This window comes from Empidonax traillii, unplaced genomic scaffold, assembly GCF_003031625.1.
Source record: "Empidonax traillii isolate 1590-97213 ecotype Southwest subspecies unplaced genomic scaffold, ASM303162v1 scaffold503:size689781, whole genome shotgun sequence".
Taxonomy (NCBI): domain Eukaryota; kingdom Metazoa; phylum Chordata; class Aves; order Passeriformes; family Tyrannidae; genus Empidonax; species Empidonax traillii.
The window spans coordinates 64,188-89,861 of record NW_020955696.1 but is presented as its reverse complement, the minus strand read 5'-3'; the positions used below and the strand labels follow the sequence as shown (position 1 = coordinate 89,861).

The 25,674-nt window shown below is 37.9% G+C and overlaps 1 protein-coding gene across 1 annotated transcript in view; it reads left to right on the top strand.

Annotated features, from left to right (window-relative positions):
- MGAT4A (alpha-1,3-mannosyl-glycoprotein 4-beta-N-acetylglucosaminyltransferase A) overlaps positions 1-25,674 on the top strand; it is a 78,602-nt gene that overhangs the window by 11,179 nt on the left and 41,749 nt on the right. The window contains exons 3-5 of the mRNA XM_027896608.1: positions 17,779-17,946; positions 20,409-20,549; positions 23,519-23,652. Of these exons, the coding sequence (XP_027752409.1) occupies positions 17,779-17,946; positions 20,409-20,549; positions 23,519-23,652 (443 nt within the window). The remainder of the gene's footprint in view (positions 1-17,778; positions 17,947-20,408; positions 20,550-23,518; positions 23,653-25,674) is intronic.

Below are 25,674 nucleotides of genomic sequence, written 5' to 3'. Positions count from 1 at the left end.
TAGAAAATAGATTCATTAGGTGGGGTTCAAAGAAGCAACAAGTGATCAAAGATCCAGAAACCCTACCCTGTAAGGGAAGAGTCAGTGTCCTGACATTCCTTATCTTAAAAGAGAGGTGTGAGAAGAGAGAGAGGGAGATAATTCTGAAATATTCTAAAAGTTCTTGCCAAGAAGGTCTTGCCAAAGGAAAGAAAAAAACAGACATCATCTATTGTTTGTGGCCATAACAGGATATAAGGGACTAAAATTGAAAGGGAGAACAAGGGTAGGCAGTGGAAACAGCTCTTGTTATGGCAAGTAGAGTTACATACTGGAGTAGATTATTGGGGAGGGGGCAGTGGTGAATAATTTCCATGGAGGTATTTTCAAAAATAGGTTCAACTGGCAATGACAAGTAAAAGACACTGATACCAGAGATTGAGGCTAGCACAAAAAGAGTGAGTTACACTTGTCTTTAAAAATCAATATGACACTTCCAAGATAAGTTTTAGCTAGGAAAGATCTATGGCTGGCAAAAATACTCTAACTTCGAACTAGCGATCATGCTGAAATTAGCTTTGAGGGGAGGGTTGGACTGCATGACCCCTAAAAGTTCCTTCTAACCTGAATTGATGTAGTTATTCTTGACCTTTGTCTGGCTTTATCTCTTCTAGTGCCAAGAGCAACATGACAGTGTATTTCATTGCTTAATAATATTGATGTTTACATGAGATCTGTGAGAGTTGCCCTCTATTCTAATAAAATTTAATCCCTTAAAATACATGAAATACTTGCTTGTATTTTATCAGAATCCCTTATCTGTTTATTGTTAATCTCTTATTGTTATTAACAATAAACAGTCAGTTCTATAGCTAGGAACCATGGACATACCATGTCAGAAAAATCTCGAAAAGTGACTTATTTTTATTTTCTAGTATGATTTTGTATTTTTTTTCTTTTATTTTTCTTCACTCACACAGTTTGTAGTAGTATCTTATTCTGTAACCTTATTCCTGCTGTGTAATTATGACTTTATTTGCTGCCTGAATAACAAAAAGACCTTTTTCATTATTGATACAATTTTTAGGATAAGAGACCTATAAGTTGCTTCTTTTTAAGATGAGACATTGGTAAGTCTGTAATTTAGTTCTGTTTATAATGCACTATGTTTTATTTTCCTGAACATGGCAGAAAGTGAAGAGAAAGCAGTTTCCTTGCTCACAGTGCAAGGCCTTATTACAGCTAGTCTGTACCTAAAAAGCAATTACTCTACAGTATTTTGGAGCTGTGCTTCCAGCTGCTTTTCTGGTTGTCTTCTTGGCTTTCGTGCAGCTTTCTGTCTATTCCTGCAGATGCTTCCCGCAGATGTGCCACCCATCTATCTGACTGTAAACAACAGAAACCCTATTTCTGCTTGTGACAGTATGTAATTTTTCTGTGTAACACTCAAAAACTATTTAAAAGTTTCCTATGCTTATCAAGCGCAAATGTTGCTGTTGTAGCCTGCATATACATCATAGTCTTGCATGTCAATGCCATGAACATTTTAAGTTTCCTCAGGCAGTTTGGAGATGGGGTGAACTAAATCTTTTTTTCCATTAAAAATTACTACTGAAGTACTTGTGCCAATAAACAGCCCTCATACTTAGTTGTACATTCCCTAGAGACAAACTGTAGAGGTATCGTTAGAGAGAGATTTGAATAAAACAAATGTGATGGGATTACATTTGACTTACAAGGTTGTTGTTAATTTGCAGCAATATGTGAGCATGATGAAGCTTTGATCCTGAGTTTCTTACAAGGAGGACAAGTTAGAATATGTTCTCAGAAACAGAGCTTGTTCAACACAGTTGTCAAGGCACAATAACACACAAAGAAACACGGAACATCAGCAACCTCAACTTACTAACGTGTGGAAACAATAACCAGACTTCCACATTGACTTGAATTTTGTGTCCAAGCTAATTAAAATTTCTAAAAGTTTCAGCGCTTAAAATAGTGTTGTTAAATTGTGAGGTTGTAGCACTCTTCTTACCAGTTATCTTTTGCTAGATGAATTTTCTTGTGATGTATGAAAATGTTAAGCATTTGACTGTGGATCAACCATTACTAATCTCTGTTTAGTTTAGGAAGCTGGCTTTTCTTGCTGTATTTTCTGGCTTGTACGTGTACATTTGTTTCGGAGTGGAAGGATAGGAATAGTTTGAAGTAAGACCATCTTATTTGTATGTACAGAAACTCACTGACTTACTGACAATTCTGTAGTAGAAGCAAATCATGTTAAAGTGTTCAGAAGCTTTCAGGTTGTCAGAACTGGTTGCTTTTTCTGTGTGCTGCTGTGTTCTGCTTTCCTGTGTACTTCGTTTCCTTGCCACATTGCACTCTTATGCACAACTCACTTATGCGGGGAATACCCAGCGTCTTAACCCTCAAAATCAGAGCCTTGAACGTTCAAGAGTATGTGAGCATAATAATGTGAGGATTCTTGGAGAAGGTTTGGGATACGCACACCTCTTTTTTTTTTCTGGACATGATTTCTTTTTCTTTGTGGAAATCTTGCCTGGGCAGAAATCCTCCAGATGCAGAGCCTGCAGCCCCGGATGGGTGGATGCTGCCGCACAGGCATCCTGTTGTTGACCAAGTTACTGCATTACCAGAAATTCCAATTGTGTATGCACAGATTGTTTAAGTGTAAATGACACCTTTGGGAAGTTTTCTGTAGGTGTATATTTGTGGTAAGTAATTGCTGAGAGATTGAACAATAGTCCACATGCTTTTGGTATGTCTGAGAGGGTTCAGTCACTCAGTTACCGCACAATTGGTTGGCATGTGTGCTGTAAGTCGCATTCTGGAGGATGTGAAGAGGTGCGTGTGTTGTTTGTGTGGAAGCGTCAAGGTTAAATATTTTTGCTCTGCACAGAGGCTGTTTGCACTCTCTGGATCAGAGAGCCTCTAGGCAGAAATAGGGGAGACCTTTCTGAAATTCACATGTGTAGACATGTGATGGTAGAATAACTGTTTTCTCGTAGGTAGAGGTAGCCTTTTTAGGTCAGGGCTCATTTCCCCTTGTTCTCCTCCTCCACCCTGCTTTATTGAGAAGGCAGTTGGACACAATAAATGTGCAATTTTATATTATACAAAGACACCAAAAAAGAGACTGATGTTTTACCCTGTATTTGTTGTATGTTACTTTAAACCTTACTGTATTTAACTTAGTTTGATGAAGGTTTTGAACTTGGAACTGAATGGAAGACTTCTCTCTTTCTCTTGTATTTTTGAGGATCCAGAGATGAGTTGAATTGGGTTCCTTGGTAGTTTAGCAATGTGTAGATTGCAGTGATCCAAGATTTGAATTGGGTGAAGTTGAGAACTTGTTCTTAGGCAGGGAAAAAAAAATGATGCATGGATATTTACAATATGTTTGTATGTTCAGTAGCAATGTCTTTAAGTTGCTTCCCTGGGCAGTCATAATGATAAACGAGTGGCTTGGATAATGAATGTAGGATGGCTGTGGTTAACTTTTTTCAGAGTTGAAAGGTCACTGCAGCTTCTTTTGCCTTAAAACATGTGGCTCTATACTCTCCTTCTGTCACTCCTTCATAATACTTTTTTAGTCTGTCCTTCAGGCTTTGCTCAAACATACCGTGGAATACAAATTAACCTTTATTAGTGCTTGTAATTTGTGGAATACAAATTACCATTGTATTCCTCTGAGTTTGGAGGAAACAGACTGTTAGGACCAGGACAGGGCCTCTGCTTGGTCCCAGGAAGGAGACTCTGGAGCTCAGCAGCAGGGTCGGGGTTTGCCAGCTGTGCAGGCAGTGCTCACATTCCAGCTGGGTAAGTGGGTGCAGAACTCTGCTGCCTTTCGTGGGAGGTTAAAGGCAGATGCTGTTAATGCATGGAAGATCTGTGTGTATGGGAAGACATACACAGGGAACAGCATGAGGAGCTTTGTGTCCCAAGGGCTGAATGCTGGTTTTACTGGCTGGGACAGTGGAACGGAGCATCCTACAGTGTGGGCTAGAGTCTTGGGGAAGAGCTGAGGTGACTGGGATAGAAGCTTCTGTAAGTGGGGAGGGGTGGAAAAAGCTGGAGGAAATCAAATACGTGAAACTTGTGTGGATGTTTTATCTATGTTTGGGTGTACCCTTCCCACCCTACAGTTTTGGCTCTCACTAGGCACACAAGGATACCAGAGTGCCAGGTGAGAGAGATGGTTTATTTAAAACTCAAACACACATTTACACAAAAGCTATATATCTTAGTTTTGGATTGTTTGTGATACTGCAGGTTTAATCCTCCTTCAGAGTGTAGGACAAACTGCTTGTAATTTTGTTTGTGGGTGTATTTTTATACTTGGTCCCTTTTTAAATTAGTGGAGAATAGCCCTCTGGGCCTTGCAAGAATCTGTGCTTCAGCTCTTTGCTTTTATCTGTATCTGTTGTGTGTGTTACTGTTTGTCCATGTTGCTGTGATTGTTATATCTGCCATAGAAGGAAAAGGCATTCATGGCTACTTTACTGTGGTTTTTTTGAAACATTATAGATGCATTTTTCAAATGGAAATTAAATGAAGGAGACTGGTTGTCATATTAAAGAGGCTGTTACCATTTGTGGTATATAGGTGGAACTGTAGAGTTGGTGGTTGATGCAGTTGACTCTACCCTTCATTCTCAAAATAAATCTTTATAGCAAATTGATTTATATACTGCAATAATGGTATGAAAGTAACAGGGCACTTAATAAAAACTTCTCTGGTTGTATTGATTTGCATCTTTCAAAATTACAAATGGAATTTGTCATCCAATTTTAATAATGCAAATTTTTTTTTTTTTTTTAACAAACCTTTACCTTTAGCAAAACCCAAAGTCCTTCCTCTAAGGGAAGATCAAAATATACTTTTTTTCAGTTTGTGTTTATTAAGATTATGCCTCTTGCATCTCTTCTTCTGTACTGGTTCTTCTACAGACTCTTTGCTTCCTTGCTACAGATGAAAGTTATAATTCTATAGAGAAACCTTAACCCATTTGAAATACAGGAGGAGCCATGTTTCTCGGTGTTGTTGTAGCATCACAGCCTAATGTTCAATAATATTGATGAAGAGTAGTGTAATGGAAAAATAATTTAAAATAGGTGATTAACACAGTCATTCGGGAAATTTAAATGAAAGTATTAATTTTCTGCACTGAGTATTTTGTAGACACTGTTCTTGTCACCCAAAAATATTTAAAATTTTACCTTCCTATACCTTGTGACACATTCCAATGACCTTAGTCAAGTCTAACTAGAAGCTGATATTGTCTCGTCTAACCTCATGAAAACATGTTTGTTGCTGTTTCTGGACAGTTCTTGTCTTGTTTGTGAGTTCTTTTGCCGTAATTGAAATTCTGGTCTGTTAGTTTATTACTTGTTCCAGCATTTGCATATGACAAACGTGTCAAATTGTCTGGTTCTTCCCCTTTGATCTTTTTTTTAACACTAATCACTATGGGAGGCACTGGCTGGCTTTGGTTGCAGCTCTATAGCTTATCTTGTGTTTTGTTAGCAATGCTAACACATTGTTAGCAATGTGTTTTGTTGACTGGTTATAACAAGAGCTGGAAAAGGGAAAAAAGTAAGTTGATTTCGGATCAGTGAGTCATTTCAATTTTCTTATGTGTTTTATGTCATGAGTATAAGAATAATGAGTGTAACCTTTGCCTAAAATTTTATCTCCTTCATTTTAAAATACAGCTATAACTGTGTAACAGCTATAACTATAGCTGATATGGAGGCATCAGATAAGCAGAAGATAAAAAGTGTAGAATGCAGGTTCAGTTAATCATAGAATCACAGAATGGTTTGAGTTAGAAGGGACCTTAAAGACCATCTAGTTCCAACCCCCTGCCATGGACAGGGGACACCCACCGCTAGACCAGGTTGCTTGAGGCACCATCCAGCCTGGCCTTGAACATTTCCCAGGATGGGGCATCCACAGTTTCTCCAAGCAACCTGTTCCAGTGCCTTGCCACTCTCAGAGTAAAGAATTTCTTACTTATATCTAATCTAAACCCACTTTTTCTCAATTTAAAACCATTCCCCCTTACCCTGTCCCTATGTGCACTTGTAGGAACTCCCTCCTCAACTCTCTTCTCAGCCCCCTTTAGGTACTGGAATGTTCTATAAGGTCTCCCTTCCAGGCTGAAAAATCCCAGATCTCTCAGCCTGTCTTCATAGGAGAGGTCTCCAGCCCTGTGATCATCTTTGTGGCCTCCTCTGGACTTGCTCCAACAGGTCCATGTACTAGTTATACTGTGGCCCCAGAGCTGGATACAGCACTCCAGGTGGGGTTTCCTGAGAGGAGAGGAAGAGAATCACCTTCCTTGACCTGCTGGTCACGCTGCTTTTGATGCAGCCCAGGACACAGTTGGCTTTGGGGACTGCAAGTCTGCACTGATGGGTTATGTTGAGCTTTTTGTCAACCAACACCTGCAAGCCTTTTTCCCCAGGGCTGCTCTCAATCCACCCAGCCTCTACTTGTGATTGGGATTGTTCCGACTCTGGTGCAGGACCTTGCACTTGGCCTTGTTGAACTTCATGAGGTTCACCCAGGCCCACCTCTCAAGCCCTTCCAGGTCCCTCTGGATTGCATCCCTTCCCTCCAGCGCGTTGACCACACCGCACAACCTGCTGTCACTGCCAGACTTGCTCAGAGTGCACTCATTTCACTGACCGTGTCACCGACAAAGATGTTAAAAAGTTGCTGGTCCCAGTACTGACCCCTGAGGAACACCATTTGTCGCTGGTCTCCACTTAAACATCGAGCTGTTTGCTGCAACTCTGAGTGCAGCAATTTAGTCAATTCCTTATCCACAGAGCGGTCCATCTGTCAATTCCACATCTCTGCAGTTGGGAGATAAGAATGTTGTGCAGGACAGTGTCAAATGTTTTGCACAAGTCTGGCTATTTGCAAGATGTGAGTGACAGGATTAGGGGGAGCTTGAACGATTACCAAATTGGTAATTTTATGGAAGCTTGTTTTCTCCTTCAAATCCTTTTTCCAGTTTTAACTTAGCGAGTCAGTAACAAGGAGGATCGAAGACCCCACTGTCATGAATTCTGTTACAGCAGAGTAACAAAATTCATGTGTTAGCAAATGGAATTAGAAGTTCAATAGGTTATAAAAAGGTGGTATGCACAGAAGTATTTTTCATTAAAAAAAACAAACAAACCCACCACAAAAGAACCCCCAGATATTTGAAACCACTGGATAGCATGAATATTTTGATATCTTAATATAGCTGTATGTGCTTGTTTGTAGAAAGCATCTGAAAGTATTGACTGATATCTGAGGAGAAACATGAGATGTCACAGATGACTTGTAGTCAAACTGTAGGGAGTTGAATTACCTAAAGGGTAATTGCATTTGTTTACATTGTCAGCAAATTTGTAAGTATTTCAGGTGAAGGGGTTGTTTCTTGTTTTCTTTTAACAGATGTGAAAGAACTGCGTTTTACCAAGATTAGATTTTGTTATTATTTTTAAGTTGAAATTACGATACCATACAGAGATGCTGATGATAAAGCCACACATTGCTAGGATCAGCATAAGTGGTTATGGCTCCTTTGATTTGTCTTGTCAGAAATTAGTGTAATTAGCTATTATGTGGTTTTTAGAAGATATTCTTGTTTATTGATAGCAATAAAGTGTGTGTATATATATATATATATATAAACTAAATAATGGAAGCAAACATAAATGGATGCAAAATATATGCTTAATAGACAATTTCTGCAGAAATGCAGAGTGGATTGTTTTATTTTAATGTGTTAAACAGTGCAATGGAAATGCTTTCTTTTAGCCAACGTGCTTTAGTCTTTTGGTGTTGCCAAGAACACAGGCTAGATACTGACCTGTCCTGTATCTTAAAAGTGTGTTTTAGTGCTATGATTGTAATGTTTGCTTAAACTGGAGCTTTGTGCTTGCTTGAGCAGCATAGAATTACAGCCTTGCTTTTTAAGTGGCAGTGAGTTTGAAAAAAAAGCAAACATGACACAATGATCTTTGTAAAAGCTGTCCCTGTAAATTATGTTCCTGTTTTTGAGGTAATACTATGATGTTGAAGGTTTCCTAGTTTCTTTTACGCTGTTGAATACTTCCAAGTCTTTGTGCAAGTCATGTAAGAAATGTCCAAGTGGGAGGTTTTAGTAACAGTTATTTGAAGATAATCTTTTTTCACTGTAAAGTGTTAATACCCAAATTAACAGTAAATTCAGTGCTTTGTATACTTAGCTGAGCTTTTTTTTTTATCAATTTCTTAAACTGAACACTTTGTGCAATGAATGTCTACAACAGAAGTTGCAGTAATTTTTGTTGCACTGCTTTGCTTTTTGGAAATAGAGTCTATGAAGCTTTTATTTATTCCTTAGTGTTTCTGTTCAGGGCTAGAGATGTGTTAAATGCTGATTGCTTATTGTGGGACTGATTTAGAATATGATTTCAGTGACCTTTTTATATCACATTCCCTTCAAAGAAGAAATGCCAACAGAGGTGACAGTGCTTCTTAGCACTGTGAATAAAATAAAAATCGAATAGCTGGAACCTGAAAAGCCCTGAGGTTTATATTCATCCATAGAGTCCTGGGCAGTGTTGTTTACTGGGCAAAGAAGTGTGAATTCTAGTTAAATTAACAGCCAGATTAGGGCAAACAGTTTACAAATGTGAGATCTCTCTTCTTTGTTTGTTTTCCTCATCACTATAGCTTGCTATTCTTTGTTTCAAAGGGGGACCTTCAGCTCAAGTGCTGTCAATAACTCTTCTCAAACAAATCATGTGTTTAATTATCCTTATTGTCTGAAGCCAGTGCACAGACAGAACACCATATGCTTCTGTTGACTTGACCTCCTTAGTCGTGGGTGTCTGGATTTTCTGATATATTATTCTTTTTTATTCCTTTTATCCAAAGGAACATTCAGACACCATGTCAGCCCTCAGCATTGGAGATGTGAGATTGGTGTGATAATGGGTTTTATAACAATGTAGGAAATTTTCTAAGTGGTGACCTTTCTGTATGGAAAATTTGTATCTAGATGCAAAGGTGTGTAATTGCATCTGGAAACATTTAGATTGCTCCTAGTTGCTCTGTCTAGCTATGAAAATACCCCTAAAGTATAAATCAGTCATCAATTGTTACCATTCTAGTTTTCCTTCTTTGGCTCTTTGACTGCTTAGGATTGTTTTTCCTCTAGAAAAATGTTTTATTCTGTGGCTTTTTAGAAAAAAAACTAAACCAATCTGCTTGATGTATCACTTCATGCTTCTATTTTGATTGGTAAGCTGCATAATTTTTACTGTATTTATGTTAAAGATAGGAAAAATGGGGGGGTAGGAGGTTGATTTCAGAGTCTGATCTGTTTTGTACTGCCATTTTTCTGCTTTCTTTGTATATGTGAAATCTCTGAGAAGGAGGGGAGTTCTGCTTCTTCAAGAGAATATTTACACGTAAATTGATTCTAACATTTACAGTTCAAAATAGAAAGGTTTTACCAGTTGATATTACAAAGGATCATATTCAGGTTGCTTAAAAAATTTTAGAGAAAACAACTTCACCTCCTGCTGGAAAGGAATGTTTAAACAAAAGTATCTAGACTGGATTGGATCATGCCCTGAAAGTTTCAAAGCAAGCACTTCAGACTTGTGCTAGTGCGTTAGAGGTGGAGAGAAAAAAACCCATTATTTTGCTAACAGAGATCCTTGAAGCACAAAATGTGAAAAAGTTGCAATGAGAAATTAAGTAATCAAAATTGAGGGGGGTTTTTTTTGCCATTAGGAAATCCTGCAAAACCTTCACTCAAAAATAAGCTGTTCTTCACAATGAGAGCTACTTTAAAATACTTCTGGTCGTAATAAGTACATTACTATGTGGAAAACAAGGGCAATAAACAGTAGCTCTACTGGATTGTTTTGGTAGATTGAAATACTGAATTGCTGTAATGATCCTTTAGTTTGAGTAACAAGATCAGGGGTAAAAGAATGACTTGTCTGCTTGCATCTTGATTTTGTTTGTTTCCTGATGCAGAAAATGTTTTGTTATGATTAGTAGGATGCATTTTTTTCTGTGTGAATCATCTACCTTAATTTCTGTCTTTAATTTTACAGAGTATCATACTTTTAAAACAATTGCATATTCTCTAATGCCTTCAAAATAGTAAAATAGCTTTATTAATAGGCATAGCTACGAACTCTGTAACTAAAAAGGCCCACAGGATCAAGTGTTCAAAGAGGACTGATAAAATTTGACCTTGAGCAGTTTTCTTAAGAGCTTTTATTTATAGCATGTCTGTTGTTAGCATTTACAGTGTACTGCTTTATTCTGTATTTGCATGGTTGATTGCTTTTCTGCTTCAGATTTTGTAACTCATCATAACTTGTTTATAAAAGGTTTTAATTTCACTTTAAGACTGGGGGAGCTAATAAGCTTATGTTGAATAGTCATCCGTGGTAATATATTGTAACATTTCAAGGACACCATATATCAGCTTGTGGCCGGTTTTGAGACAAAATCAGAATCTGACTTGTAAGCACAGTTGAGATTTGATTTTCGGGAACAAATTTTGTTAACACCTTCTTTACTCTTCACTCTTCACTCTTTACTCTTCAAAATTTCTGGTTATAAATATGATTTGTGCCTGCATACAGGTTTTGAGACATGATAACTATCTCAGCTTGCTACAATGTTTTGCTGGTTTTGTAAGTCTAAATTTCACAGGAGGATTCTGGAACATCTTTAATCCCTCTCTTGTGTGGGCATAAGCTTTTTGTCTATGCCTATGTGATTGGTTTGACAATTCCTTTGCTTGCCTCTTCTCAGCTGGACATTTGAGAATGCAGTGCTTGATTTGTGCCTTCTGAGCTCTGGAGTCACTTCCAAAGGGCAATGGGAGCAGTGCTTACATTTTCTTAGTAAATGCCACTGTGTATTGTCTGTGCATCTTTACGTGGATGCTGGATGATTGTATAGGGGAGTAGGAGCAGAATTTTCTATCACATTATTAGGTACTTGTATTTACGGTTCATTTTGCAAACCCCATGCAAAACAGGAAACCTAGCCTTGGTCAAAAAAATATCAGTTATAAGACAAAGTTGAGAATTATTCAAGTGCTTGTGTAGTAAGAATTTCTATTTATTTACTGGAGGAATAGAGCCCTTTTTTTTGGGTAGTATTGGAAATAATTTAGTCTATCACATATTAGTGTAGCAAGATTTTAATTTAAAAGGATATCTGTTTGGGAAGGTGACTATTTGATCAGGTGATACTACAAATGTGATAACTTGGAAGGTACTTGGATATTATGGACCAAACATGGTCTAAAAAGTACATCTTGAGTACATATTTGTGATTGAAGTGCAAGTATTGTCATGACTTACTGGATGCTGGTGTCCTTGATACCACAACTTCATGGATCACATAAAGCATTGAACGGATTTTATGGGAAGTGCAGAACTAATTTTTTTACCTTAAGTAGTTCAAACAAAGAAACGTTCCTGTAAAAGCTGTGCCAGATTGCGTTGGCCGGCATGCTGTCAAATCCCTAATTCGCTGAAGAGTAACCTCCTCTTTCTATACCCACTGACTCTATATAAAATCCAGTGTGGAAGCACTCTGTCCATTAAGACCTCTGTTTTTTATCAACGTCCTTGATGCAAGTGTAATGAATTAATACATAAAGCTTGTTAGTGTCTCTGATCCATGGCATGGTGGTAACTACTGTAGGGTTTTTATAATGGGAGCAAATGAGTTGTGGCATGACTAATCACAGAAATACCTGAATTAGCACAGTGTAGTCTCACAGATTCAGACATTTATTTAATGGCATTTTAATAACTCTTAACAGAGTATACAGAAAAATGAGACAGTTGCTGGAACTTTCAACTTGTGAAAACTGAAAGGGTTGTCATTGGGGGGTAGCATAAAACTTAATTGTTACGTTGGTGAATTTAGAACTATTGCCAGTCAGATGCTGTCGATTTGAATAATGATATAAATATTCCCCTCTTAGACAGAGGAAATGTCTTGTTGCATCAAGTATCTGTTCCTTCTCTATGTCTTTTACTCATAGAGTATTTGTGTGCAATGCTTAGTTGCCAACTAAAGACTTTTGTCTGTCTGTCAGATGCAGTCAATTCTTCCTGTTGCTATTTAATGAAACAAGGGGTGAGGTTTCGATGTTTCAGCAGGAAATATAAATCAGGCCGACAATCGGTAAAGCTAAGCCCTCTGTGCTTGTCTTACTGTCTTTTATGAGTGCCAAGTCCATGTCTGGTTACCTTTTTGTCTTGTGGCAGATCCATCACTTTGGGTATTTAGCTGATTTGTGCTTTGAAGGAAAGCTCCACTGCCTGCTCTTGATATAGGAAGGTCATAAAGCTTTTTCTGATCTTCTTGTCTGATGCATCTGCCTTTGGAGACAACCAGCCATACTAACATAGAGCTCTTGAGTAAATTATAGCCTGCCTATTTATTTAATTAATTATTTATTTATGTGAATACAGCCACCTTAGTTCAATATGTTCAATTTCCAGTTGTGAAAATAGCCTGTGATTTAATGTATTTGTGAACCTGCTTGATTGATAAGATAAATAACAGCTTGCAGAGCTTTCATACTGTTTTTTATGTTGTAGGTGGTGCTGCTTTTAGCAGACGGTAAAAGGCTTTCCCTGAGGAAGGATAGCAATACTAAGAGTCACTGAAACATTCTTGGAGCTTGTAAGGGTCTTTATGCAATCTTTTTCTGTAACACCCCTCCACCCCAAAATAAACCTAAACGGGTGTATATATTATACAGTAGACAGAGGTGTTTTGTGTTTGTTTTTTTTTTTCATGCAGTGAGTGGCAGGGTTTTTACTGGATTCACTGGGTCTCATAGTGTGACTGTTGCAGGCTACATGGAGTCAGAAATTTTGCAGAGGTTTTTGCCAGGAATGCCAGCTTCCCGTTTTATATGGTTTTGATCCCTTTTTCTTTGTCCGCTGTTTAGCTCATTTCTTGAGAGAGACATCTCTATAGGGTCGGAATACATTTCTGATTATGTGGTATCTGTTCCTCCTTTCCCTGATGCAATGTAACAAAGAAGTTTGGTGACTCCATAAATGTCTGCACTCCACTCAATATAGAAGTGCACTCAAGGTAGTTTCATCATGTAGCTTTCATGTTAGGAAAGAAAGGGCTGTTTCAGTTTGAAGGGAACTACAATGGTTACGTCGTCCAGTTGCCTGACAACTTCAGGGCTGACCAAATACTAAAGTGTGTTCATAAGGTCATGGTCCAAATGCCTCTTAAACACTGACAGGCTTGAGGCTTAAACAGTTTTCCTTTTGCTAAAAGTGTAACACAAACGATAAACTAAGCTGTGGGTGATTTTCATTGATATTGAAACTGAGTAGCCTTAGAATCGTTTGGCTGTATTTCCAGGGTATTTTTTCCTGTTTTGTTGTTCAATGGATGTTTCATTTGGAATTGGAATATAGCAAGTGTTCTACATGTACCTGCAATTCGGTCTTCTCTTTCTATTTCAGTTGAGCTCAGATAACCTGCAAAATGCTTTTCTAAATTCAAACTACAGCATATTTCCTTGTTCCTTTACTTTGATGCCCCTTTTTATCCCAAGGGAAAGCTCTTTGCTGTTAAAAAACATGGATTGAAGTACAAAACCAGATTAGACAAGAAGTACAAAAACCTGAACTAAGAAATTAGATGTATGCTAAGGTGTATTCAGAAGCTCCACACAGAGCTTAGGAAGTAAGCCCTTTGGTTTAAAACTTTGCTTGTGAGTTGTCTAACTTTGGAGAAAAAAAAAATCAAATTATGTAGTCAGGATTTTCTGTGGCTAAGAGGAGAGTGAACTGAGTTTATAACTTAGGTGAATGGTGTCTTTTTGGAATGACTTTCTTTTTTAACTGTTGTTTAGTAGGAGAACCATAAATAACCCAAAGAAGGAAGAGTAGGTTGAGAGCTGAGATTTCATCTCTGGTCAAAAACTTGCAAACCTCCGTAGTTTGATTTGAATTTTTACTTTTCAAGATACTGCATCAACTTTCAAGTGAGCTTGTCTACATTCTAGGTTCTGCATATCTAATTTAGAAGAACAATCTTGCAACAAGGGGAAAAAGTTGATAGTGTACTGACTGAGTTGACATAGTGTTAACTTTCCAAGAAGTGAGCAACATCAGGCCAGCTAAAATATTTTGGTTTTAGCTCCTGGAGTTTTGCTGAACCAACTGGAGTTTAAGGGAAAATTTATGAAGAATTAGTGCCTTCAGTTCTCAAGTAATTTCTTAACAAGATATTTTTGTTTGAAATATGAGGGTTAGTTATTTTTATTTGATCTTTTTACCTTCCAGGCCAAAGTGTGGAGAAACATCACCTTCTCATCTCAATGTAAAATAATATATTATTCTTAAATGAAAATATACCTGCATGCTGAAACTATCGGATGCCAAATGTGTGATACTGGCTACAACTGCTGTTCGAGGGATGTTTTGTTTGTCAGAGAATAGATGTGTTTGGGATTCTTCCATCAGCTGTGTAGGGCAAATAACTTACTATCTGAATTCCTTCCTCAGCTTTCTTAAATCACTCTAGATTTCAGCGCAAGAAAAGTAATTCATAATATTGTAGGAACAGAAACTTTTTTCATCATGGTGACCACTGATCTCTGTTTCCTCTGTGATTTTGGGGTCAGTGTTTTTCTTTTTACTGTAACAGCAATGAAAAAAAGTGTTTCCATACTTCTTGACAAGAAATCAATTTCTTTAGGTTTTAGAGAAACATCTAAGCAATAAAACACTAAATGGCCAAATGTATTCTGAAAATATCAGCTACTCTATTGACTATTTTTTGTATGTACAACACTTACAAGTCAGTTTTTAATAGAATAGAATATCTCAGTGGAGAGAGACTTAAAAACAATCATTTAGTCCAACTGCCTGACAACTTCAAGGTTGACCAAAACCTGAAACATATTATTAAGGGCATTGTCAGATGCCTCCTAAATACTCTAGAAAGGCTCTCCAGAAAGCCTATTGCAGGGTTTGACCACCCTCTCAGTAAAGAAATGCTTCCTAATGTCCAGTCTGAAGCTGCCCTGGCACATCTCTGAGCCATTCCCACGTGTACTGTCACTGGATCTCAGGAAGAAGATGGAGGCTAAAAACAAGGCTTGAATGTCTCTTCTTTACCTTCATCTCTATTAGTCAGGTGTCCATAATAAAAAAGGATTGATCCAGTGTCTTCTTTAAACCTCCTTTTCCTGTTTATGTACTCAGCAAAGTCCTTCTTGTTTTCAGATACAGCACTGGACTGTTTTAACTCTAATTGAACTTTGGCCTTTCATCATACATACACATTTCAGAAAGACTGCCTTGAATTTCTGGAGAGGCTTCTGCAATCACTTGCAAAAAAAAGTGTAATAAAGTATCACATCCTCATAATTTTATTTTTTTTTAATGAAATGACTTAGCTTTCAAAATATTTCATATTTTGGAGGGGGATGGGGGAAGCAAATACCAAACTTGAGCTAAGTCAAAGTCTAAGTAAAAATAGGTTCTTAAATTTGTAGGCTCATTCCCAAATCCTTAGGAATCAGGAATTCTGAAAAATCAGAGTATTTATAAAATCCTGATGCCTTAAGGGATGCTTTTCTAAAGTCTGGGACAGGTGGTGACCGCTGATGGTGGTACTCTAAGAGCCTAAGAAGTATTTTCTCCCTTGCAAGTGCCTTTCAGTATGACATAAAATTTGATGTTGCTGCTGTTGTGGCTTTTTTGTTTGTTTGTAAGTGATAAGTATCTGAGCAGTTGACCTTTGAAGTTCTGAAAGCATACTAAAGATATAACTGTCAGAAATTTTAATTTTGTTTAATAGTTCAGGCAGTTGTATTATAAAACAAGTACCAAAAGGCCAAATTACACATTAATCTCCAAAAACATGAAAAGTACTGGGTCTGCTAGTATTAGAGATGTGTTTTAGGAAACCTAAGTGCTTTCAAGGCAGAATTTTTTACTTCATTTTGCATAAATAACAGGAAAAATACTCATACAATAGCAGACTTAGAAGCTTATTGTATTTGTAATGTTAGCATTTTCTGGTTTTACTTGACCAAATAATATTGTGACCTACTTAAAGAAAAAAACCAAAAAAAAAAAACCCAAAAAAACCCAACCCAGTCATACATTTTTGAAGGATAGTTTTCAGGTCTTTATGCATCTTTTAGAGGAACTTCTTTAACCCAGATGCGTCTGCTGGTTGAAGCAACAATGAGAAGTTGACTACTTGTTGTCTGGTATTTCTTGCTGTAATCAATGCTTTTGAGATCTCAAGTACCATAAATGGTACCGTAAATCAATACCAGTACAATTCACTGGAAGCATCAGGACTGGAAGGACAGAACTACATTGTTAGTTATCATTGGCAAGTAAGGATGTCCCACATGCCAGGGACTCCAAAAAATTTTCCTGGTTTTCTCAGTGCTGCAGACTAAAGCACCAGTTCCTCTTTCAAACAGCAGTCTGGATTCAGTCAGCTGTGTGTAGTGTGCCTAGCACTGCATTGTGGGCCAGCATCTGTGTTCTGGGTTTGTTGGCACAAAAGCAATAACCATTTGGTTTTAATGAAAAAAGGAAAATAAGGCTGGCAAGGGTAATGTTTTTAAGAGGTAGTGAACTATGCTTCTATTTTTCTGTCTTCAAAACAGGGCTTTTTAGTTAATTATGTTTTCTAAACATAATCAGAACAGTACATCCCAGCGACAAAAAAATAAAAAAGAAGTGTAAATTGAAAGAACTTGAGGAAAAGCAGCCTTATTAACAAGCCAAAGTTGACTCCAATTCCTTTTTGACCTTCTGTGTTACTGTAATGTAGCAACAGGGAGAGATTCAAATTGCTTGCTGAACTTTGGCTTCCCTACCATTGCAGTAGTAAAAGTCTAGGAATGGATAGGTAAATAACAAAAAAGATATGTCTGTGGACATCAGCTGAGTGGTCAGAATGTTGATTGTGAGGTATAAAATCACTGAAGATACTCCATATCTGCGGATTGGCTGAAGGAGTGCGATAGTGACGATGGTGAGCAGGAGATTCGGGAATATTATCAATAGAAGGAAGAAGGAAGGATGAAAAATCCGAACACGCTTACTTTGCTGGTGGAAAGGGTATAGGGAACGTATCAGCAAATCTGGTTGGCTGTTTCCCTCTCCCTTATGGTCCCTTTTCAAAGAGTACCTGTATGTACCAACATGAGCAGAATTTTGATTAAAAGTTTTGTTGTTCAGTTCTCAGGCATTGACCGTATCATTAGGTTAAAACCTGGGTTTGAAATTGGTATGTCAGAAATACAGTCAAGTTCCACTCATTCTTGCAAAGTATTCAAAGGGGTCTTTCAAAAAGGCTTAACCTGTGCTTTTGTAAGGGACCACTCCCATTCGCTCTCTTAAAAGAAAGGGTTTGTGGGTGTTAGTTCCAAGAATAGGTTCAGAATTGCCTTGTGATGCTCAGTAATAGGGACTCAAAGGTTGTCCCTGTCTGTGGCTGTGGTGAGGGATATACCCCCCTCAGTGCATCCTTGTCTGATGGAGCTCTTCCCTCTGTACGCTGTGTAAGTGCCCGGCTCCTCCAGTGGGACTGTGCTGAGCTGAGCCCTCCTTGGTTGGATTTCAGGTGCTGCACAGCTGAACTGTGTTAGACCCTCGCTGAATCTGTCAGGAGGTGTTTGCTTCCAAAAATAACCAGGACCATCTTTTTTTTTTTTTTTCCTCTCTCCAGAAAAGCTGATTGCATATCAGCGGGAATTTCATGCTTTGAAGGAACGTCTTCGAATAGCTGAGCATCGCACTCTGCAGCGCTCCTCGGAGCTGAACGCTATCTTGGAGCAGTTCAGGCGTGCAGTAGCAGAAACTAATGGGAGTAAGAACGCAATGAATAATTTTTCAGGTACATACTGTGGTTGAGACATTTTTAACGACTCGGCAACGCCAATATCTCTTCTTATTACTATAGAATAAGAAATTGCTACCAAGAAAGCCAAAGGAAACTGTTCAGCAGCGTGATTGAAGAATGTCTAATATGTTATATGTGGTGTAGATTTTTTTGGTTTATTGTTTTTTTTTCCAATTTCTGTTTGTAATGGTTCACCCACCCTTCATTCTTATGACTTTGGGGACTGAATACTTACTTCACACCTAGCTCCTAAAGCTGGAACTTTTGGTAACTTGGTTACTTATTTAACATATTGTATATATTTTAACAATAGTTTACGTGACTTTTTAAATAGATTTTGAGGGAAAAGGTGAGCAAACAGAAGAAATGAATGAACTTGAAACAATTCAAGTAGGTTTAAAAATCAGTTGGAAGATGTGAAAGCATGCAGAATAAAGTATTTGTTATGATTTGTAAGAGAACAGGTAATAGCCTTTTCAATAAGTAGTGATTAAATGGTAAACTGGTAAAGTCTTCTGGAAGTTTTTAATCATTTTGGAGACAGGTACTGAAGTTTTGAGAGCTGTGTATGGCAGTATCAGAGAATGACCTTGCACTACTCACCAGATTATTGGAATTAACTTCTAAAATCACACTGTTACTGCTTTATTCACTCTGGAATATTCATTTCTAGATGGAAAATGAATAACAAATAAATATAAAGTTTCTGGCAAGAGGCCTGATTTGGTAAAATGCAAAAATTTCACTATATTTCCCTAATGAGGAATTTAAAACCAAAGAGTTTTGCAAGTCAAACCCCAGTTTTCTACTTATATTTGTTCTATGCACTACTATTTTTCTGTAGAATTTTTTTCATGGGGGAATGGTGCTGATACTAATGATGAATTGCTGTCCTATACTAATGGCCTGTCCATCCTGATCTCAAGATCCCAACCCTAGAGTCCCCTGGATCTCTAGGAATTGTACGGATAAGGGGTACATTTAACATAGCTGTAAATGTTTTCTTCCTGTTCTGTGTGTGTGCTTTTGCCGTTAAAGTGAGCAACCGTGGACGAAGTCAAGTAATTTTGATTCTAGATTTAGGATTAAGTTATTACCACGTTTGTTTCTAAAAATTACTTAGCTTTTTTATAGGCAATACAGTGATAGGAAGTTATGCTCTTCTGATACTGATTCACATTTTTTGCTTCTACCATGCCTGGATCCCAACTGGGATGGACCTCCTCTTTTTCCCCAGGGCCATGATGGGAAGGCAGCTGAAGTAGAATTCCTGAGCTTTTGTGCTCAGTGCATAATATTAGATAGATTTGTATTAAGTTCAATATACTTAAATATACATAATACTATACAGTATTTTTGTCTTTGAAGCTGGAAGAGTTCTGGATTGTTTTATATAGATCTTTATCGATTCATACACAGAGCTGTCATACTTTGACAGAATTTGTTCCAGTTTTTGCAGCTGAAGCTAAAAGAAATGTTGGCAGGAAAAGTAAAATATACCTGTATTGTAGTCTATTAAAATAAGCATCTCTACTTATGGCATGTATTTACAAGCTGCTTTTCAAGATTTTGAGAGGTTAGGAATTTAGTTTCACACAAAAATAAATGCCAAAAAAATCCTGAAACATACCGAACCCAAATCCATAACAAAACTCTTCTATATTTGTAGAAGCTGCACTCAAGATCTGAGAGGAACTACATTTATGGCATTACTTTTCTCACATCTTCACTATTTTATCTCAGAAACTTTGAGTACAGTTTTTTACTTAACTTGTTATTATAAAGCCCATAAGTTTTCAAAGATCCATATGCTATCATATGTGTCATTTGAAATGAGTTGTTTTCACACTTGATGCAAGAAAATCAACACACACAGCAGGGGAATTTAAAAACTGTTATTTGCAACTTTGAGAGCCACCTGGACATCCTGAGAGGCAGCTACTCCAGAAAGAGCAAAAATTATTTTAAGTACTCTAACGGATAAATTAAATTCGCATTAGCTTTTTTTTTTTTTTTCAGGAATACTCAAAATCTCAATTGTATATTTAATGCTATTTTTATTTTGAATCTGTTTGTGCAGTGTATTCCAATATGTACTTGTAGCTTTGAAAAGTGGCGTCACTGCATGGCGATGAGCTTCTGTAAGTGCAAGTAAAAAATAATCTAGATAAATAAACCACCCATTTTGGTTCATTTAAAAAAACCCTCAACCACGAACTCATCTGTAAATCTTATGTATCTGCAGCAAGGTTATAGGTGCAAAAGAGTCTTGGCCATTCTGTATTAAATAATCAAAATAAGGAAAGATTTCCTTTGTGCGCAAGATGTAATGACTCAGAAAAGTGTATAATTCATTCTGGCTTTCTGTTAGGACCGAGCTTGGAATTCTGTTATGTTTATCATTTCTTAAGGCTTCATATTGTTTTCTGTATTACTGATTTCCTGTACGTTTGCAGATGAGACGCTGAAATTGTTAAAAGAGATAACAAGTAGAAAATCTCTTCAAGTGCCAAATATCTATTACCATTTGCCTCATTTGTTGAAAAATGAAGGAAGCCTTCAACCCTCAGTGCAGGTTGGCCTTGGAAGGACAGGAGGTAAGCTGATAACTATGGTTATTTCATGTTTTATATTGGGAGGACTTTCCAGTTTTAGAAATATAATTTACAGCATTACTTGGTAGATCAAGGACATCTCATTTAACTTGTGTGATATTGATATCCTTTGAAATTGCACTGAATTCAAGATGAAAGGGGCTCGGTTGCAGCTTTGCTCTTTTCTGCATAACCTCAATCACACCCCATGCCCCATTAAAGTACACTTTAAGAAGCAATTTAGTTTAGGTGAATATTTTGTATCTAAAAGGAAACAAAGCTCGAGCATTACAGATGTTGAACTGCTAATGGATACATCCCTTTGGCTTTTCAGATTTCTGGGGCAACCATACATGGATAAAATTATTTTAGTGTTGATGTTTCTGTTGTTCTGAACAGTATACTTCAATGTATAAATTTAGAGTTGAAAGAACTAGCATAATCAGATATGATTGCATCAATAAAATCTTTTTTTTCTCCCCTGTTCCTCACAAATTCTGAGCTTTGGCTGTTAGGATAGCTACATGGAATCCCACTCTTGAGCATATAGCCAAACTGAGCTGATAGTACCTCAAGGAGTGTGTGTCTCTAAGCTTGAAGGCTGCACCAATAAATCCTTGTTTCTCTCTGTGCTACCTGACTTGAAAGACTTCTGTTATTGTCCTTCTTTTCTTTTTCCTTCTCCTCCTTGCTTTTGAAACAAGCATTGGCCTGTATTTTTTTCGTTACTTCAGTAAGTTTGATTGTTCTTTCTTTTAACAGAAGGCATGCCTGCATGACAAATGTGTGGACTTGAGCCATCGATTTATTTTTCTGACTATAACCACCTTTTATTTTGATGTTATTCAGGGAGGAAAAATCTAATATCCCTTTATTGTTTTAAGTGAAGCCTGTATTATATCCCACTGAGAATACATGACAGAAATTTGGGATTACAAAATAAAAGTTGGAATCAAGTTTATTTATTGAGTTAAACAGTGAGAGGAAATTCAGAGTTTTAAATCATTTCCCCATCTTTCCCTTTCCTGGTCACTGTGATTATTTGAGTGTTTGTTTTAAAAAATTCAGAGCTTGTTAATGTGTTGTTGCTAGGCAAAGCAGGCTCTATATGGAAGGATAAACAACATTATTAATAGTTGTTTGATTTAATATATTTATGATGTGGTAAATCGTTTCGCGTAGGGGGCTCAGAATGCTGGTGCTGACTTCATGAAGTCTGCTTTATCCTTTTACTGCGTTCCTGCTGTTACCTGCTGTGTTCCCAGTAGGTAACCAGCCCTTTGTTCAGGGTAGGATGCAGAAGAAAGAGTGTGGAAACGTTAAGGAACACGGCAGTCAAACGGCCAGCTGAAAGATGGTGTTAATAGTATTGATACTATTGATACAGCTGGGGCTGTATTGCTTTGCATTTGAGGTGCCTTTGCCAGAGATAAGAAATTTCGTTGAGGATTTCTGTGCAGTTCTGATGCCCTGGGCTTGTTTTTCTAGAAGAACCAAAAGCAGGTGCAAGGAAAGTAATAGAGTTTTTCAGCAGTAGTTTTATTTTTTTTTTTAAAGATGATTTCTGAGAAGTTAAATATTTGAGTTGAGAAGAATGGTTATGTCAAATGGAAAATAAAACTTAAGTTAGGAAGTTTAATCACTCTCTACGACTTGGTGCACCTAATCTGATTAATACAGTGGTTGTTGATTATTTTCTGTTGTATTGGGGTTTGTGTGACAACATTTTGGTAATGAAGGGGCTACAGAGGTGGCTTCTGTGTGAGGATGCCAGCAGCTTGCCAACAGCCAGACCAGTGCCACTGGAATAACAGATTTAAGAGGGGGGAAAAAACTGCACAAGGGCAATTGGAGCTGAAGGGAGGAGTGAGGGAGTATGAGAGAGAACTGCAAACACCAAGGTCAGTGCAGGAGGGAGAGGAGGTGCTGCAGGTGCTGGAGCAGAGATTCCCCTGCAGCCTGTGGTGAAGGGCAGGCTGTCCCCCTGCAATCCACAGAGGTTCCTGGTGGAGCAGAGATCCATTGACAGCCTGTGGAGGATTGCACACTAGGGCAGGTGGATGCCCAAAGCAGGCTGTGACCCTGGGGGAAGCCCACACTTCAGCAGGCTCCTGGCAGGACCTGTGGCCCTATGGAGAGAGGAGCCCACACTGGAGCAGGTTTGCTGGCAGGACTTACAACCCCATGGGGGTCCCACACTGGATCTGTGTGATCCTGAAGGACTACACCGTGTGGAAGGGACCCACAGTGGAGCAGTTCATCGAGAATGCATCCATAGGAAGAAGTCACGTTGAAGAAGTTCATGGAGGACTGTCTCCCATGGGAGGGACCCCATGCTGGAACACAGGAAAAGTGTGAGGAGTCCTCGGAGAAAGAAGTGACAGAGACCATGAATAATGAACTGGCTGCAACCTCCGTTTTCTCACCTCTGTGCTGCTGGTGGGGAAGAGGTAGAGAAATCAGGTGTGAAGTTGAGCCCAGGAAACAGGGATGAGTAAAGGGGAAGGTGTTTTAAGATTTATTTTTCATTACCCTAGGCTGATTTGATTCATAATAAATTAATTTCCTTGAGTCTGTTTTGCCTATGACAGTAACTGGTGAGTGACTTCTCCCTGCCCTTATCTCCACCCACAAGCCTTTTGTTATTTTTCTCTTCCCCCTGTCCAGCTGAGGAGGAGAGTGATAGAGGGGCTTTGGTGGGTCCCTTAACCTGTGCAATAATCTGTCATGTCCAGGATTACTTTTTTGTTTGCTATGTTGGTTCTGAGCATTGGTGGTGGTGATGTTAATCACATTCCTGATGATGGGTGGTATATTTTTGAACTATTTTTAATTATGTTGTCTTTATTTTTAGTGTTGTCTTGACCCTTTAACTCTTTGCATTTCTTAAGCAATGCTTTATTGCAAGGTTTTTGTTTTCTATCTTGTCTATGAAGTCACTGAAAGTACATTTCTGGTTTGTTTGATTTCAGTTTCCATTGTAATGGGAATACCTACAGTGAAAAGAAAAGTCAAGTCTTACCTTACAGAAACTCTCCACTCCCTTATTGATAAGCTGTCCCCTGAAGAAAAACTGGATTGTGTTATGGTTGTCTTTATAGGAGAGGTAATCACTTAAATATTCTTACACAATTTCTAACCTGCCTTTAATTACAAGTAACGCTCCTTTCAGGAACTGATGAGGATCTGCTTCAAAATGTAGACAGATGACTGTCCTCTTCCAGGAAAAGGAATAAGTGTCCATCTTGGGTTTCTAAGAAACAATCCCGAAGAGCTCAGCTTTGTCTGTTCATTAAGGGAATAATGGACAAGGTTTAGTGGATTGGTTTTTTTGCACTTCTTCTTATGCTTATGCCTAGTGACAAAGATGTGCTAATCACCTTAGTCCTTCAACATCAAAATAAGGGCTAAGGAATCTGGTGTCCAAGGGGAGGATTCTTCCCGTTTCCTTCATGCTACTGCCTAGTCCTTTGTTAGATGAGTGCTCCAGTCTGAGATGTAAGGCACAGATTGTTACTGATTTTATTTTCTGGACAATGTAGACGTTTGAAGCCCAGACCTTTTTAATGGATTAATTCAGTGTTCAGTTGGACTGTTTGTTCAGTTTGGCTCTGATTTAGTGGAAATCAAATTTAGGAAATTGGTAGAGTGCTTTCAGAAATAATTCAGTTGGATGCTGGCAATTGCATGTACCTATTTTGTTCTTTGTGCTTTTCCCAGAAGTGTGATTTGGACAGTGGGAAATGTGTATATATGTGTTTGACCTTCATCCATCTAACAGTATAGTGCTCTACTGAAACAGTCATTTATGAGAGCCACAGATGAAAATTCAAACCCCCAATTATAACTGAAAATGGTTTTAATTCTGTGAGCCAATGTCCATTCAGGGATGAATCAGTGGAAAAGCAGATAAAACTACAAGTATTAAAATGCCTATTATCATCATCTTTCAAAGCTTTCCTTAAAAAGTTTGTAAACTTTTCACTTGTATCTGAGAACTGTTTCTTAGTGTTTTCTAGTGTAAATGGCTTTCTTTTTTTTTGATGTCAGTCAAAAACTGGCGGTTGAGAGTATCAAGGAAACAGAGTTCATTCGGAATTACTGGAATGCTGTGTTTTTCTTCACTGTATTAGTTGGAGAAATTTTATTGCCTTTTAGTGTGGTTTCCTTTTAAGGTGTAAAACCGAAGTTTTGTTTGTTTTGCTTAAGGAGGTCTGAGCTATGAAGGTCTGTTATCATTGGATTCTCTGTCCTCTACAAGGCCTGGAATAGGAGTGCAGTGTCCCTGACTGCACAATCTCTGTTTGCCTTAGACAAGCCATGTTGTTATACCCACGTTTACCATAGCTAAATAACATTCTTCCTTTGAGGTGGTGTGAAATTCTCTTTCATGTTGGGAATGATTCTGCAGAAGTGACTGCAAAGGAGTGGAACGTTTTAACATGGGAGCTGTTGATTCTGTGCCCGTGGAGAATTGTGTGGTTTGCTGTGGAGGGGGATACAGTTACCCTCTCTCTGTATCCACCTTTTTGAGAGCAGTAATACCTGCTTACTCATACACCTGCTTTGGGCACTGCATGCCATGAATGTCTGGGAAAATCTCAAGGACCAAAGTTTAAATTCTTGTTCTCTTATCACCATTCCCTAGATTTGCATTTCTCTTTCTTTATTCCATGCAATTTTATATCTTCCCTGCCTTACTATTTCTTTGGCCACATTTTATATTTTCTTAAGTTCTTATAGTTTGTTTTGTAATTGCTACAGGGAGCTCTCTGAATGATTAATATGGTACATTAAATACTTCATCCTAAACTATGCTGTGCTTTTTCTGATTAATGCTATATATTTCAGCTTCCTTCTGCAAGATGAAAAGTGTACGTTTATTAAGCATTTTCTCTGGCTATTTGAAGGAAGGCCTACTCCTCTGGTAGACTTCTGTTTCTCCTTCAACAGGAGGAAAGGCTTTATCTTTTAAATAGCTTTGTCTGTGAGGTATCCTAGCCTAAAATTCATGAAACTGTTGCTGTCATTATTAGGTGCAATAATGAAGGCTTATTTAAAAATACATTAGAACTTTGACCAACTCTTGACTAAAAATAATGGCAAAAGTTTCTGAAAAAAGGTATGG